This window comes from Fukomys damarensis, unplaced genomic scaffold (assembly GCF_012274545.1).
Source record: "Fukomys damarensis isolate Sample0158 unplaced genomic scaffold, DMR_v1.0_HiC HiC_scaffold_16, whole genome shotgun sequence".
NCBI classification, from domain to species: domain Eukaryota; kingdom Metazoa; phylum Chordata; class Mammalia; order Rodentia; family Bathyergidae; genus Fukomys; species Fukomys damarensis.
Window position 1 is genome coordinate 96,624,093 of NW_022900928.1, and position 14,814 is coordinate 96,638,906.

Sequence of the window (14,814 nt, forward strand, 5' to 3'; positions counted from 1 at the left end):
TTTTTTTTTTTTTGTATTTTGAGACAGGCTGTCCCTGAACTTACTGTGTAGCCCAGGCTGGTCTTGAACTCATGGTGATCCTCCTGCCTCAGTCTCCTGAGTACTAGGATTACAGGCATATGCCACCATGCCCAGCTGATTAGACAATATTGAATTGTTGGTGAAATTAAATAAAAGATGGCTGAATCCAGGCTGCAAGTGTAAACGGAAATCCCCTGCGAGGGCATTTAGTTGTTCAGTTTCTGGCCTGAGAGCAGCAGTCAGTGTGAGGCTCAGCACCTGCAGGGTGGGGGCTTCACAGTAGGGGCCCTCTCTGCGCTTGGCGATCACCAAGGGAGGCTTCCTGCCAACAGTCTGACAGACCACACCTGGGGCTGCCACACCTGCCCAAGTTCACTAGCTGTCTTTTCTCCTCTCGTGTCACAAAGAGTGTGGTCATAAACAATCTGACAGCCGACAGTTAACAAATCCTACCTGTCATGGAGATGTCCTTTGTGTTTTCGTTAGAATATAGCTGCCTTCAACATTTAGGGACTAAGCATGGTGGCACGTACCGAGTGATCCAACACTCAGGAGGCTGAGGCAGGAGGATCACTGGAGTTCAAGGCCAGCCCAGCTACTAGTGAGCTCAGGGCCAGACTGCACAATGTAGTGAGACCCTGTCTTGAACAAACAAAAACCATTTAGGAAACCCTTCTTTTTGTAGTGGGTAAAGCTGACTTGAAGAAAGATAGAAAGCTGTGACACTCATTTCACCCCCTCTCGTCTTGCCCCAGCCCCAGCTTTAGGTAGGTTGTGCGATCTGGCCTCTTGGGGACACTGCCCAGCGGGGTTCTGCCTTGGGCTGAGCTGCGCTTTCCTTCTGCGTCTGCTTGGCAGAGAAAACCTAGAGTCTCCACCACTGGATAGGAGAGTTCGGTTAGAAGCGATGTCACCACGCTTGCTGTCCAGACGCGGTGCCCCGCAGAGGACAGTGTAGCTGGCCAAGGCGTGAGTCCCATCACCGCTGATTCTTACGGGCTGTGTGGGTCAGTGCGTCATCTGCAGGGCACTGCGTTCACGCTCATCCCTCTGCCCGCTCACGTCCGGGTGTCTTTTGTGCGTGTCCTGGGGGACAGCTGCAGAGTTCACCGCTTCTTCCATTTAGCTCCTCAGATATTCACTTTGCATCTGCTGCTTCTGAACCTTTGGCGTGGCTGAGGCAGACCCACCTCCGCCGGCTGCAGAAAGGTCCCAGGCCCTTGTGGGGGTGTTTGTGTCACTAGCTCCTGCCTGTGCCCAGCGGGTGGAAAGAGCGTCCTCGGAGAGCGCGGTGTGCAGCTGGGCAGATGCGAGGCCTGTGGACAGGAAACAAGCTCCTGAGGACTGTCTTCTTTCTTGCTTACCACCACCCCAGTAGGCACCAACCGCCAAGGTGGGTGGTGGGAACTAATTTTTATACAAAGGGAAACCTGGGCTACTGTGACATGATCTTTTTCTGTATTCATGCCATTCAGACCAGAAGGCTGAGCCGGGGCTGGAACCAGGTCAGCTCTCTCCGAAGAGGCGTGGGGCTTCTCTACCATCCATGGTCCCCACTCAAGAGGCCAGGCCAGGACCTGTCACACTCAATTTCCTTCCTGACTCAAGGGGCTAGGGGAGGACACTCAGACTTCAGGCCAAGAGCGTGCTGGTCCGCCTTTTCTTTGGGGCATTAGAGATTTTACGGTGCCCACGGAGCCAACACCTGTAACGTTAGGGTATGCGTGGTAATAGAGCTTCAAGATAAGACAAGTAGTTTCCAGTCTATAATGATTACATTCATTGTGGGGAGTTGGTACATGTGCATACACACCTGAATTCTTTTTATATCTCCTTTCCCTCCCCTCCGTCCCCCTTCTGTCTCGCTCTTCCCTTCCCTTTTGCGAAAGACACTATGCATGGTGGTGTGAGCCCTTTAGAAGCTCAAAAGTCAGAAGCTTCTCTGGACCACAGTCTGAAAAAACAAAATGTCCTTAGGGTCCTACACTGACTTCCCTTTTACAGTGTTTTTTTCTGGTACCGGGGATGGAACTCAGGACCTTGCGCTTGCCAGGCAGGCACATTGCCACTGAGCTACATCCCCAGCCCGTGACTTCCCTTTTATACTGCAGTTAGAATTTGGCAAACTACTGCTGTTCACCTGACTTTTATGAATAAAGTTTTATTAGAACCAGTCATGCTCAGCCCTTTATATAGCATCATGGCTGCTCTTGCAGTACAGGTACAGTGGCACACAACAGAGAGGGTGTGGCCACAAAACTTGAAATACTGTCACTGCTGGAGATGCTGCCCACACATAGCCTCTGTCAGGCCTCCTGACCTGCTTTACATTGTTGAGGACCATCTTGTGATTCCTTCCCTTCTTTTCTTTTTTTGTCTTCTCAGATCTTTTCATAGGTTGAGCGTCCTTTGAACAAACCCCAAATCTCTAATGAGAACAGATACCTGCTAGTTGCCAGATTTGATGGGAGATCTCAAAGCATTAAAAGAATTAGGGACATTTCCCTGGATTTCATTGTAGATGGAATTTGGCCTTGAAAAAGACTTGCTGAGGGCTAGGGGTATATTCAGTGCTAGAGCACTTACCTCGCAGGCACAAGGCCCTGGGGTCAACCCCTAGCACTGCCAAAAGGAAGAAAGCCTGCTCGTGTTCCTTCTTTTCATACTGTGTGATTAAGACGTCCATAGTAATCAGACTGGGTCAGTTCCTTCCCAAGAAGCAATGTGTTGCTCCTCCTAGACCCAGGATAAAAACCGTGGAGTTGGCCATCGGAAAGACTAGGAGTCCTTACTCCTGGAAATCTTTAAAAAAAAAAAATGTTCTGAAGTTATTACTACACACTACTTGAACTAAGCAAGATTGGAGAGCTCAGTGGAACAAAACAGGATTGTTCATGAGGGTTTAAATGATAAATACATCTTGTAAATCTTCCTCCCTTCCTTTCTTTTCCTCTCATTCTTCTGTTTTCTTTCTTTTCTTCAGTGCTGCAGATGGTAGACAAGCATCCTACCACTGAGCCACGCCCCCACCTCCCAACTTGTAAATTGTTGGCTAAAGATGTCTGGCTCTTTTTCATGTACCCATTGGATTGGCCATTTGTACTTCTTTTGAGAAGCATCTATTCATTTCTGTTGCCCATTTTTTGATTGAGTCCCCTACCCCATACTGAGAATCCAACTCAGGACCTCGCGTTTGCCAGGCTGGAGTGGCGGCACCGCTGAGCTACATCCTCGGCCTTGAGTCTTTTCTTTTAGGAGGTCTATTTTGTAATTCTTTATATATTCTAGATATTAGTCTTCTCAGGAATAGCTGGTAAACTTTTTCCCATTCTCTAGGCTGTCTCTTCACTCTGTTGGCTGTTTGTTTCCTTTGTTGTGCAGAAGCTTCTTAATTTGATCCCATTAGTTTTTGTTGTTGTTGTTATTGTTGTTGTTTTGTCCCAGGAATCCAACTTGGGCCTTTGCGCTTGCAAGGCAGGCGGCAGAACCACTGAGCCAAATCCCGGCCCACCATTTGTTCATTCTTGGTGTTATTTCTTGTCCTGTTGGAATTCTGTTCAGAAAGTCTTTGCCTATGTGTATGTCTTTACGAGCTTTACCAAATAATTGATCTGGATTCAGTCTTTTCCGTGAGGATGACCAGTTTTCCCAGCACCATTTTTTTGAAGCAAAACATTTATTGGTACATTTTAGATGTATGTAATGATCACATTAATCATCGAAAATTTGTACCAGTACATGATACATCTTGCTTCTTCTTTTTTTCCATTTCCCTCCCCTCCCTTCCACCTCTGTCCCCCTCCTTATTTTTGTTTGTTTGCTTGTTTGGTTTGGTTTTTTGAGACAGGGCCTCACTGTACAGTTGAGACTGACCTGGAACTCACTATGTAGCCCAGGCTGGTCTCAAACTCACAGTGATCCTCCTGCCTCAGCCTCCTGAGTGCTGGGATTACAGGAATGTGCCACCACGCCCAGCATCCCCCTCCTTCTTTACAAAAGCTTTGTTTCCATTTTTTTCTCCTATTCTCTTTTCTTTCCTGTTCCCCTTCCTCGCTTCTTCGTTCCCCTTCCATTTGAGCATTTTCTTCCCATTTCCCAATATCTATCATACATTTGGTCCTTATTTCCATCTTCAGTTTCTCACTCCAGAGAAACAATGAGTATTCAAACATGTGTGTCTGATTTCTCTCACATAAGAGTATGGTCTCAAGGTGCACTCATTTATCTAGAAATGTCTCAGGCTTATCCTTCTTTGTGGCAGAGTAGTACTCTGTTGCATAAAAGAACCACATCTCCTTGATCCCTTCATCAGTTGATGGGCATTTGGGCTGTTTCCAATATTTAGCTATTACACACTGTGCCGCTTTAAACCTGGGTGTGTGTATATCACTGTGTTATGATGCTTTTAATTCTTTCAGGAATATACCAAGAAGGGAGTACCAAGCACCACTTGTTAGACACGGACATCTTTACTCTAATGTCTGCTTTTGGCCCCTTTATTGAAGACCAGATGGCTGAAGGCACATGGGGTTGTTTCTTTGTCCTCAGTTCTCTTCCATTGTTCACCGCATTCATTTTTATGCTGTTTTTATTACTGTTGCTTTGAATTTTAACTTGAAATCCAGGATCATGGTGCTGTCAGCTTTGTTCTTCTTGCTCAGGATTGCTTTTGCTAATCTAGGTTTCTTCCCATTCCATAAAAATTTGAGAGTTTTTCCTAGATCTGTGAAGAATGCTATTGGTATTTTGCTCGGGATTGCATTTAATCTGTATATCATTGTTGGTAATATGACCATTTGGACAATATTGGTTCTGCCTACCCAGAGCCATCCTTTTTTTCAGTACTGGGGATCAAACTGAGGACCTTGTGCTTGTGAGGCAGATGTAGTACCTCTGAGGTAAATCCCCAGATCCCCATTTTCTGTTGCCCTCTTCAGTCTTGTTTTTCAGAAGCCTATAGAGGTTTTCATTTTCTTGGTTAGAATAATTCTGAACTAACTTTTTCCTACTCTTTTTTTTTTTTTTTTTTTTTTTTTTTTTTTTTGGTAGTGGGGGATTGAACTCAGAACCTTGCACTCTCAAGGCAGGTTGGCGGCACCACTGAGCTAAATCCCCAGCCTTCAAACTAACTTTTTGAAGCTATTGTGAATGGGACTGGTTTCCTAATTTCTTTCTCAGTGGGTTTATTGTTGGTGTACAGGAATGCTACAGATTTTTTATTCCTTTTTATAGCCTGCTCCTTTGCTGAATTTGGTAATTAGCTCTAGGAGTCATGTCGTCTGCAAATAAAGACAGTTTGACTTCTTTTCCTGTGTGTTCCTTTTATTTCTTTGCTTGCTTAATCGTTCTGGCTAAACTTTCAAATACTGGGTTGAGCGGGAGTGGTAATAGTGGACATCTTGTCTTGTTCTTGATTACAGAGGAAACACTTTTAGTTTTTCCCTACTTAGGATGATGTTAGCAGTAGTTATGTCATAAATAGCTTTTATCAGAGTGAGAGACGGCCCTTTTATACTTCTTTTCTTCAGGGTTTTATCATGAATGGGTGCTGGATTTTGTCACAGGGTTTTTCTGCATCTGTTCAGGTGATCCTGTGAATTTTGTCCTTGCTTCTGTTTGTGATGTATTATACTGCTGATTTTCACAGTACTAGGGAGTGAAACCAGGGCCTCTGCATTATTGTGCTATATCCCCAGTCCCCTTTTTATTTTTTATTTTGAAACAGAGTCTCCGTAAGTCACTCAGATGCACAGGCTGGATTTGAATTTCAATCTTCTTGCCTCAGCTCAAAGAGTGCTGGGATTATAGGTGTGTACCACGCCTGGCTATAATTTCTTCTTTTTTGTTTTTTTTTGTGGGTTTTTTGTTTTGTTTTGTTTTGTTTTTTGTTGTTTTTTTTTGAGACAGGGTCTCACTATGTAGTTGAAACTGACCAGGAACTCACTATGTAGCCCAGGCTGAACTCACAGTGATCCTCCTGCCTCAGCCTCCCAAATGCTGGCATTACAGGCATGCGCCACCACGCCCGCCTATAATTTCTTATAGTAATGGATAGGTAATAGATTCACATAGTTATACTTCAAAGAGTACACAAGGTAGACAATGAAGATTTTTCTCATGCCTCTTTGTTCTCTTCCAGGGCAGCTATGGTGAATCAATTTCTTAATCTATGCAGAACTGTTTTTCCAAAACTATTCTACACATATGCTAGCAGTATTGCTCTTTACAACGCTAACACAAAAATCAGCATACTGTACTATTTTATACCTTGCTTTTTATGCATAACAGTGTATATCTGAGAGAAGTTTCCCTAGCAGTTCACCAAAAAAATTTAACCCTTGCTAGCATGGCAGTCTACTGAATGTACTGTAATTTATTTGACCAGCCTCTGTTGATAGATATTTATGTTGTTTCCAGTATTTTGTTGACTACAAACCATGTCACAGTGTACCATATACTTTGTACAATATAATCTGTACCCAGCATAAGCATGTGTGTGAGGAAGGGATTCCTCCAGGCGGAACTGCTGAATCAAAGGGCAGGTGCTTTGTCATTTTAATACCTCTAGGTGCTCCATGGAGTTGGACCAGTTTATACACCCACCAGTGCTGTGTGAAAGTGACTTTGCTTCTGCTTTTCACCAACACAGGAAATTATCAAATTGGGGAGGATGCCTTAAACAACAGAAATTGATTTTCTCATAGTTCTGGAGGCAAGTTATCAATTTTTTTCCCCAGTACTGGGGATTGAACTCAGGGCCTTTCTACCACTGAACTACAACCCCAACCCTTTTGATTTTTAAATTTTGAAACAAGGTCTTGCTAGCTTGTCTAGGCTGCCTTCAAACTTGCAACTCTCCTGCCTCAAGCTCACCTGAAATTCTTTTTTTTTGGTACCAGGGATCGAACTCAGGACCTTGCACTTGCAAGGCAGGTGCGGGGCCACTGAGCTAAGTCCCCGGCCCTGTGGAAAAAAGATATTAGGGATGCCGTAGAAGTTCATGGGCTGGGAATTTAGCTCATTGGTGAAGCATCGGCCTCACAAGCACAAGGTCCTGAGTTTGATCCCCGGTGCGACACACACACACACACACACACACACACACACACACACACACAAAGTAGTTCATGTGCCTAACACACAAAAGGCTGTGGTATTATTGGGTAGCCCCTTCTAAAAGAGGCTCACCAAATAAACATTTTCGGTTCTAGGTTGCTGTCCTCTCCTGGGGATACTTTCCATCGTTTGTTTTGTTTTGTTTTTGGTACAGGGGATCAAACTCAGGACTTGCGCTTGTGAGGCAGGCGGTTCCCATCTTGAACAAAGAATTGAATGAAATGAGCAAAAAGCAGTGACAAAATTTATTTGAAAAAGTAAAAGTCGAGAGTGAGGGGAAAACTGGCTCTGCAGAGCGAGCTTGGGCAGAGTAAAATTGGAAAGAGCAAGATAAAAGGACACCCTGGTGGAAGCACGCTGTCAGGAGGAAAGCCAGGACAGCAAGCTCTTGGCGTCTGCGCCTTTATTTGTTGTCCAAATCTCGAGGAAACCCACGAGAGCATCTATATCCGGGTCCTGAGAGGCGGTGCTGGGATCCCGCCTCAGGCTGATGTCAGGTCTAGGCCTCCTATTGAAAACCCACGGGAGTTCTCTTGAGAGGTCCATAGGCAGGGCTTTGGGAGCTGCTCTGAGCACGAGCTCAGGATCTTGTCGGGATCACGCCTACTTTCAGCCAGTTTTGGCACACCCTAATGGCGTATCTCACTGGGTTCAGTTAATCACCAGCAGAAGAAAGGGGAGCTCCTGTCTCGCAAGTGCAATGTCCTGAGTTCATCCCTGGTACCAAAAAAAAAAAAAAAAAAAAAAAAATGCGGGGGTGGGGAGACCAGAAACTGAGTCCTCACAGAGCCAACATAGGGCTATTGTCCCTCTTAGCTCTGTGTCTCCCAGTACATATGTCTTGGATTGTCAGAAAGTCCCATCTGGGCTGGATGTGTTGGCAGGAACCTGTAATCCCAGCACTAGAGAGGCCGAGGCAGGAGGATTCCTGTGAGTTCAAGACCAGTCTGAACTACTTAGCGAGACCCTTTCTCAAGAAAAATAAAATTAAAATATGGGCTGGGGATTTAGCTCAGCGGTTCGGTGGCCTTCCTTGCATGCGCAAGGACCCGAGTTTAATCCCCGGTACCAAAAAATAAAATAAAATATGAAAAGGACGTGGCTTGGGCCATGGACTTAGCTCAGTGGCCATGACTACCTCACAACCACAGGGTCCTGAGTTCGATCCCTGGTACCGCCAAAAAAAAAAAAGAGAAACCCGCAGGACTCATCTGTAACGTCAGATGGTACCGCACTGGGGGCTGTCTCCACCCTTAATACTCAAGTATCCATCTGGACCCACGGTCTCCATCTCACAGTTCACCCTCTTTGTATTGATTACTCTTCTTTTTCTTCCCTCACAGCAGTCATTGTCCAAACCTGCTTTTTTCTGGCAAAATTCAGAGAGGAGGAACTTCAGACTGCTGGACGTGAGGAAGCTGAGTCGGGATGGAGCAGGGTCCCCTCCCAAAATCAGCCCACCCTCCACTCCCAGTAGCCCTGACGATACTGTCTTTAACCTTGGAGACCTGCAGAATGGGAGGAAGAAGAAAAAGATCCCCAAGGTAACGTTCCCAGTGAACTTCCAGTTCCACCACGCTCCTCTTCTCTGCAGAGAAGACTGGGACACCTGGGCCTCCATCCTGATCATTTTACCAGAATTATTTTATTTTCCCTGTATGGGGGATCAAACTCAGGACCTTGCACTGAGCTTAATCCCCGGCTCCCTTGATCATTATTTTAGTCCCATGGCCTTCCTTTTAGAGCCATTCCTCTCCCTGCCTCAGCTACTCTTCTGATCGAACTCGGATCCTTGTGCTTGCAAGGCAGGTGGCGGAACCACTGAGCTAAATCCCCAGCCCTCTTTTCTTTTCTTGAGACAGGGTTTCAACATGTAGTTCAGGCTGTCCTTGAACACACTATATAGCCCAGGCTGGCCTCTAACTCCCAGCAATCTTCCTGCTTCAGCCTCCCAAGAATGCATGACCACGCCTCGCTCCAGATAGTGCTCCCAGTGCCCACTCTCAAAAAGCCATCTCCTTCTTGTCTTCAAAAAGTAGCCCACCTCTCCCCTGGCCTGCTCTTTCAGGGGCTGGCACCAGAGTGTGCTCAGAGGCAGCCCTTGTCAGAGGACTTCTGGCACTCTGCTGTCCCCAGGGTGAAAGGTGGCCCAGCTGGGCGTGGTGGCACACATCTATAATCCCAGCACTTGGGAGGCTGAGGCAGAAGGATCACTGTGAGTTCGAGACCAGCCTGGGCTACATAGTGAGATGAGGTCAGTCTCAATGACATAGTAAGACCGTATCTCAAAAGAAAAAAAAAAAAAGAAAAGAAAAGAAAGGTGGCCCATGGCCTGGATTTGCATCCTGCGTGTCAGCAGATCACACTTCCTCGGTGTCAGCCCCATGGGGCTGGCTCCTCATTGGCCATCCAGTCCCATACAAGGCCTTTCCTCTCCCTCTCGGGGTCTCCCCTACAGGGGGCTGAGGGCAAAGCTAATGAGAGAGGGTCACAGGAGAAACATGCATGCCTTCTACCAGTGTATATGTGGAGAAATGAGACCCAGAAAAGCGCTAGACCTGAGCACTGGCATACCAAGCTGGAAAAGCATGGCGGTTATAAAAAAGGAACTAGAAGACAAGGACTGGTTTACCTAGGTTGGTACAGATTTCTCTCGGCTTCAACTCTATGTCCAGGGATAAGAATGTGCCTAGCGTGTGGAGGCGCACGCCTGTAATCCCAGAACTCAGGAGGCTGAGCCAGAGGATCACCCAGAGTTCGAGGCCAGCCTGGGTTTCAGGAGCCTTGCTGCACACAGAATCATATAAAATGTTATACAGATAAGCTTAGAGAACTGCGGGGGTGTGATACTATCTATCCCCACGAACTTGAAAGAAAGTCAAGGACAGCTCCATAAGCAGGTTGCTCCCGACAGAGGTTGATCAGTCAATTTTGAGCCAAGATTTTACAGAGCAGCCCTGCCCCAGCACCTTGTTAAAGTGAGCTCAGATCACCTTGGCCATGTGTGGGCAGGGAGGGGCAGGGCAGTCGTGCCAAGCTTTAAGACCTGCAGCCCTGGGGCTACGTGTGGAATGGGGCAAAGGCCCTGCTGTTCTGTGGCTAGAAGGCAGAGAGAGGGGCTGGTAGGAGCCCGGCCTTGGCCCCTCCTCTTCTCTGACTAGTTCTGTCTGATTCTGGGCTGGAACCCAGGCCTTGCACACTCTATGCAACCTCTGTACCCCTGAGCTCCACCAAAGACTGCAGAGTACATATTGATTTTGTGTGAATTGCTATAATCCCATTACTCAGCAGGCAGAGGCAGAAGGATTGCAAATTTGAGCACACCCTGGGCAACTGAGTGTAACTTAGCAAGACCTGGATTCAAAGTAAAAAGGGGGCCAGTTGTGGTGGTACACATCTATAAACGCAGCCCTTGGGAAGCTGAGGCAGGAGGATTGCTGTGAGTTCAAGGTGGCCCTATATAGTTGTCAGACTCAAGGCCAAGCCTGAACTACATAGTGAGACCCTGTCTCAAAAAACAAAACAAAATTGGGCCAGGGATTTAACTCAGTGGTGCCACACCTGCCTCTTAAGTGGGAGGTCCTGAGTTTGATACCAGGTATCAAAAAACAAAATAAAACAGCAACAAAAATAATGCTAAGTATTAAAATATTAATAGAACATGGAAACTGATTACCATCCTTCGGAAGGGAGCAGTATTGGGGATGGAACACAAAGCCTTTCATATGCCGAGCATGCATGCTACCACTAAGCAACTTCCCCAGCCTCCATCCTGTATTTTTGTTCACTAGTTTATACAGATACAAAGCATTAAGTGGGACACCGCTGCATATCCCTGTAGTCCCAGTTACTCAGGAGGCTTAGGCAAGCATATTTCTTGCACTTCAGAGTTCAGAACCAGCCTGGGCCACACAGTGACATCCCATCTCTAAGAATAAGTTATACCACAGTAAGCACATAGCTGTCCAGCTCTCTGTACATGAAATAATAACTCTGAAGGCCTCATCTGTGGAGCTCCTGTCTGTGGGTTTCTGAACTGCACATCCCGGGAACGTGAACTGACAGCAAACTTGCAGCCTCTGACAGAGCAAAATGAAGAAGCCTGTGATCTTTAGCTTTCCGGGAGAGAAGGGAAAGTAAGCACCCCAGGGATGCCAGGCTGTTGCCAGTCTGCAGTAAGAACAGCACTTACCTTTTCTGCAAGACTACATCCCCATCAGCCACCGGCACTCCAGCAGCAGCTTGTCTGGCCGGTGGGGCAGAGCACACAGCCCTGGCAGGGTAAGGGTGGTGGCTGTCTGGACTGGGTGGAGTATGTCACATAACAGAGGATCCCAGTACACTTTTTTGTTGTTGGTTTTTTGAGACAGGGTCTCACTATGTAGCTCAGGCTGGCCTTGAACTCATGGCAGTCTTCTTGCCTCAGCCTCCCAAGCGCTGGAATTACAGGTGTGTGCCACCATGCCCTGCCTTCCCTGTGCACTCTGGCCGTTCTGGGAGCACATGGAAGTTCTGTGAGGCTGGGTGTGAACCGTCCCCGTAGACAGGGTGCTCCAAGGCCCAAGTACTCTTATGGCCGGCACAGGGACCGGAAATCACTCTGACCCTGTCCCTCTCAGGGCTGCTCACGCATTTTGGACTGGTTCCCACTGCCGAGGCCCAGCCTGGGAACTATGTTTTCCTGTCTCTTCCTTTTCTTGGATTGGGAGCAAAAGGCCCTTCCCAAGCCATCGTGACGTCACAGCATCAGAGGGACAGCTGCTGTCACACCAGGAGTGCACGTCTCACCTGACCACATTGGACTTTGGGGGGTAGGGGGTGGCACCCTGCAATTTCCATGGCTCTGTTGTTCCTGTGGGGCCAAAAGGGATGGATAATGGTTAGAAGAGTGGGAGGCAGCACCAAGTGTGCCCCCTCCATAACCCCAGGGAGTGTCTGCTGGCACCCCAGAGGGTCACTCACACCGGCCGTCCTCCCCTGTGTCTGCAGCTGGTCTTGCACATCAACGCCATCTATGAGGCCCGGAGAGGGAAGAAGCGGGTGAAGAGGCTGTCGCAGTCCACGGAGAGTGGCTCAGGGAAAGGTAGGACCGCCACCCTCCTCCCGCCCCTGAGCGCCAGAAACACTTCCTAGAAGCTACTTCCGGCTGGCTCAGTGGGTTACCAGGAGGGAACCAAGATAGTGCTGCTGTCCCTGGGAATGCGCAAGGAGCCAGGAGCTAAACCATGGTGGCACATGCGTGGGTCTCTCTGTCTTGGAAGACTGTGGCAGCCACTTCCCTGGCTCAGCACAAATAAAGTGGCAGGATCTGATCCAGGTGCCGCCTAACTAGAGCCAAAGTAGTCTGGAAATCCATTGTGCTAGACAAGAACAGAGCTTTTCTGTTACTTTGATCAGATGGTAAAACATCCCCTCTGAACTAGAAATTTTGGATTCATTTCCTGCATTAGAACTCATATTTGCTTGTCCTGCCTTGTGTTTTCATCTAGTGACAGATGAGAACAGCGAATCTGACAGTGACACTGAGGAAAAGCTAAAAGGTAAGGACAGAGGTACCACTGTCATGAGCCTTGCTCTCTAGCACAACGGACGCATGTGTCTTGCCAGGCTTGCTGGGGGTCAGGGGGCCTTGGGTATCTGAGAGGACATTGGGCCCAGCCTAGTGCAGGACCTTGGGGTGCTGAACTTGTGGCAGTCCTCCCGCCTCAGCCTCCCAGAGTGCTGCGGTCACAGGTGTGGGCCACGACATGTAGAAACTCTGTTAAGATGTCAGGGCCCCTGGGGCTTCCTCTGTTGGATAAAGTTGTTGAAATTGTTGGTTCCCCAGGGCCTAACCCTCAGGACCCAGGTCCAAGCTTTCATGAATTTTCTGAAATTTCTCAAACCCCAGGGAGAAGGCAGAAAGAGCAAGCTTGGGGCTGCTGAGCAGGGTGACAGGGACCTGGGCCACCCCAGGTGAAGCAAGGTGGAGGCTCCCAGGTCCATCGGGCTTGGCCATTGAGTCTCACAGATGTTTACAAAACTCCCACCTCCGAAATCCCGGTGCTCTGGATTTTGTCGTGTCCTGGGAACAGAAAGAGAGGAATGAGCGTCCCCACCCCAAGGACAGCTGGGGCGAGTCCCCAGCCTGCTTGTCTGCCATGCTGCCCGGGCTCCTCCCGAGGTTTGGCAAGGGTCCTGGAGATTAGTTAGGTGTGGCACAAGCGCTATGGCTCCCTGGCAGGGAGCAGTGTCTGGCAAGAGCTCCCTCCCACCCTCCCTCTCTGTCCCCAGCTCACAGCCGGCGCCTGGTCAATGTGCAGTCCCGCCTGAAGCAGGCCCCTCGCTACCCAGCCCTTGACCACGAGCTCCTTGAGTACCAGGAGAGGCAGCTCTTTGAGTACTTCGTGGTCGTGTCTCTGCACAAGAAGCAGGCTGGGGCCGCCTACGTGCCAGAAGTCACGCAGCAGTTCCCTCTGAAGGTACCAGGCCAGCCGCGGCCACCAGGGCACGGCAGCTCTGTCGTTGTCTGGGCAGGGTATGGACTTGAGGAGGTCGGGGAGCCTGAGGAAGACCTGGGTCTGGGATCTTGGAAATGGCCCTCACTTTGGTCTGTCATATGAACAGATCTAGCAGGGCCTGGTGCATGCCTGTGACCCCAGCTACTCAGGAGGCTGAGGCAGGGGATTATGAGTTCAAGGCCAGCCTGAGCTACATAGTGAGACCTACTCTCACACATTTATCTTGTATTTACTTGTTTGTTTATTTATTTATTTTTGGTACTGGGGATCAAACTCGGGTCCTTCTACTTGCAAGGCAGGTGGCGGAAACTCTGAGCTAATCCCTGGCCTTCACACATTTCTCTTTATGACAGTTCATGGAGGTGTTGCATGTATGTGCATGTGTGAGCAGACAGGCTGACACTCACCTGTTGGTGCCGTGTGTCTGTAGCTGTGTCTTATGCACAGCCATGGGGAAACTGCTTGACCTTGCTTCTCTCTCAGGGCGACTTCAGTTCTTGAACGTGTCTCCCCTATGGGAAGGTGTCATTGTTCCTTCACTTATGTCCTTTATAATTTGGGGCCTTTGCGCTGGTAATTAATTATGTGCATCTAGTATTTGCCTCTTTCCAAAACACTCTAAGAGAACTCAGAAATTAGTGCTTTTGCTGAGCATGGTGATGCTCGCCTGTAATCCCAGCTCTCTGGGAGGCTGAGGCAGGATTGTGACTTTGACCCAGCCTGGGCAACTTAGGGACTTAGTGAGACCCAATCTCAAAATGAAAAATAAAAAGGGCAGAGGATGTAGCTCAGTGCAAAGGCCCTGCCCTAAATTCGATCCCTAGTAATGAAGGGGAAAAAAGCACTTTAGGAACACTCTGAGCTGGTGAATTGTCAACTCAAAGACCATCCTGGGCCATGGGCTCTTTGGTACCATGCATAGAAGAGAGACCATGATATAGAAAAGAGTAGTGACTATTTGTCACAGGGAAAAACTAAAAGACCATCGAGAAGTGGCAGGAGTCAGTGAATGGTTATTGAGTTTTGCTGGCTGGAAGCTATCTTGGCCACAGCATTAATCACCCTAAGGCTGGCGCTGAATTCCGTCTGCCTGAGGGAATTAGACTGGAGGTGGCTTTGAGGTTGAAGTCAATCATATCAGTCTGTGCTCTGTTCCTCTGATTGTCCTTTAAAAAAA

The 14,814-nt window shown here is 48.1% G+C and overlaps 1 protein-coding gene across 4 annotated transcripts in view; it reads left to right on the top strand.

The window, feature by feature from the left end:
- Dennd2a (DENN domain containing 2A) overlaps nt 1–14,814 on the top strand; it is a 45,686-nt gene that overhangs the window by 10,187 nt on the left and 20,685 nt on the right. For 3 of the 4 annotated variants that reach the window (XM_010631658.1, XM_019208569.1, XM_033764504.1), the window contains 4 exons: nt 8,481–8,681; nt 12,127–12,220; nt 12,627–12,677; nt 13,411–13,598. In XM_010631658.1, the coding sequence (XP_010629960.1) occupies nt 8,481–8,681; nt 12,127–12,220; nt 12,627–12,677; nt 13,411–13,598 (534 nt within the window). The remainder of the gene's footprint in view (nt 1–8,480; nt 8,682–12,126; nt 12,221–12,626; nt 12,678–13,410; nt 13,599–14,814) is intronic. The other variant, XM_033764503.1, reaches the window with a different exon arrangement.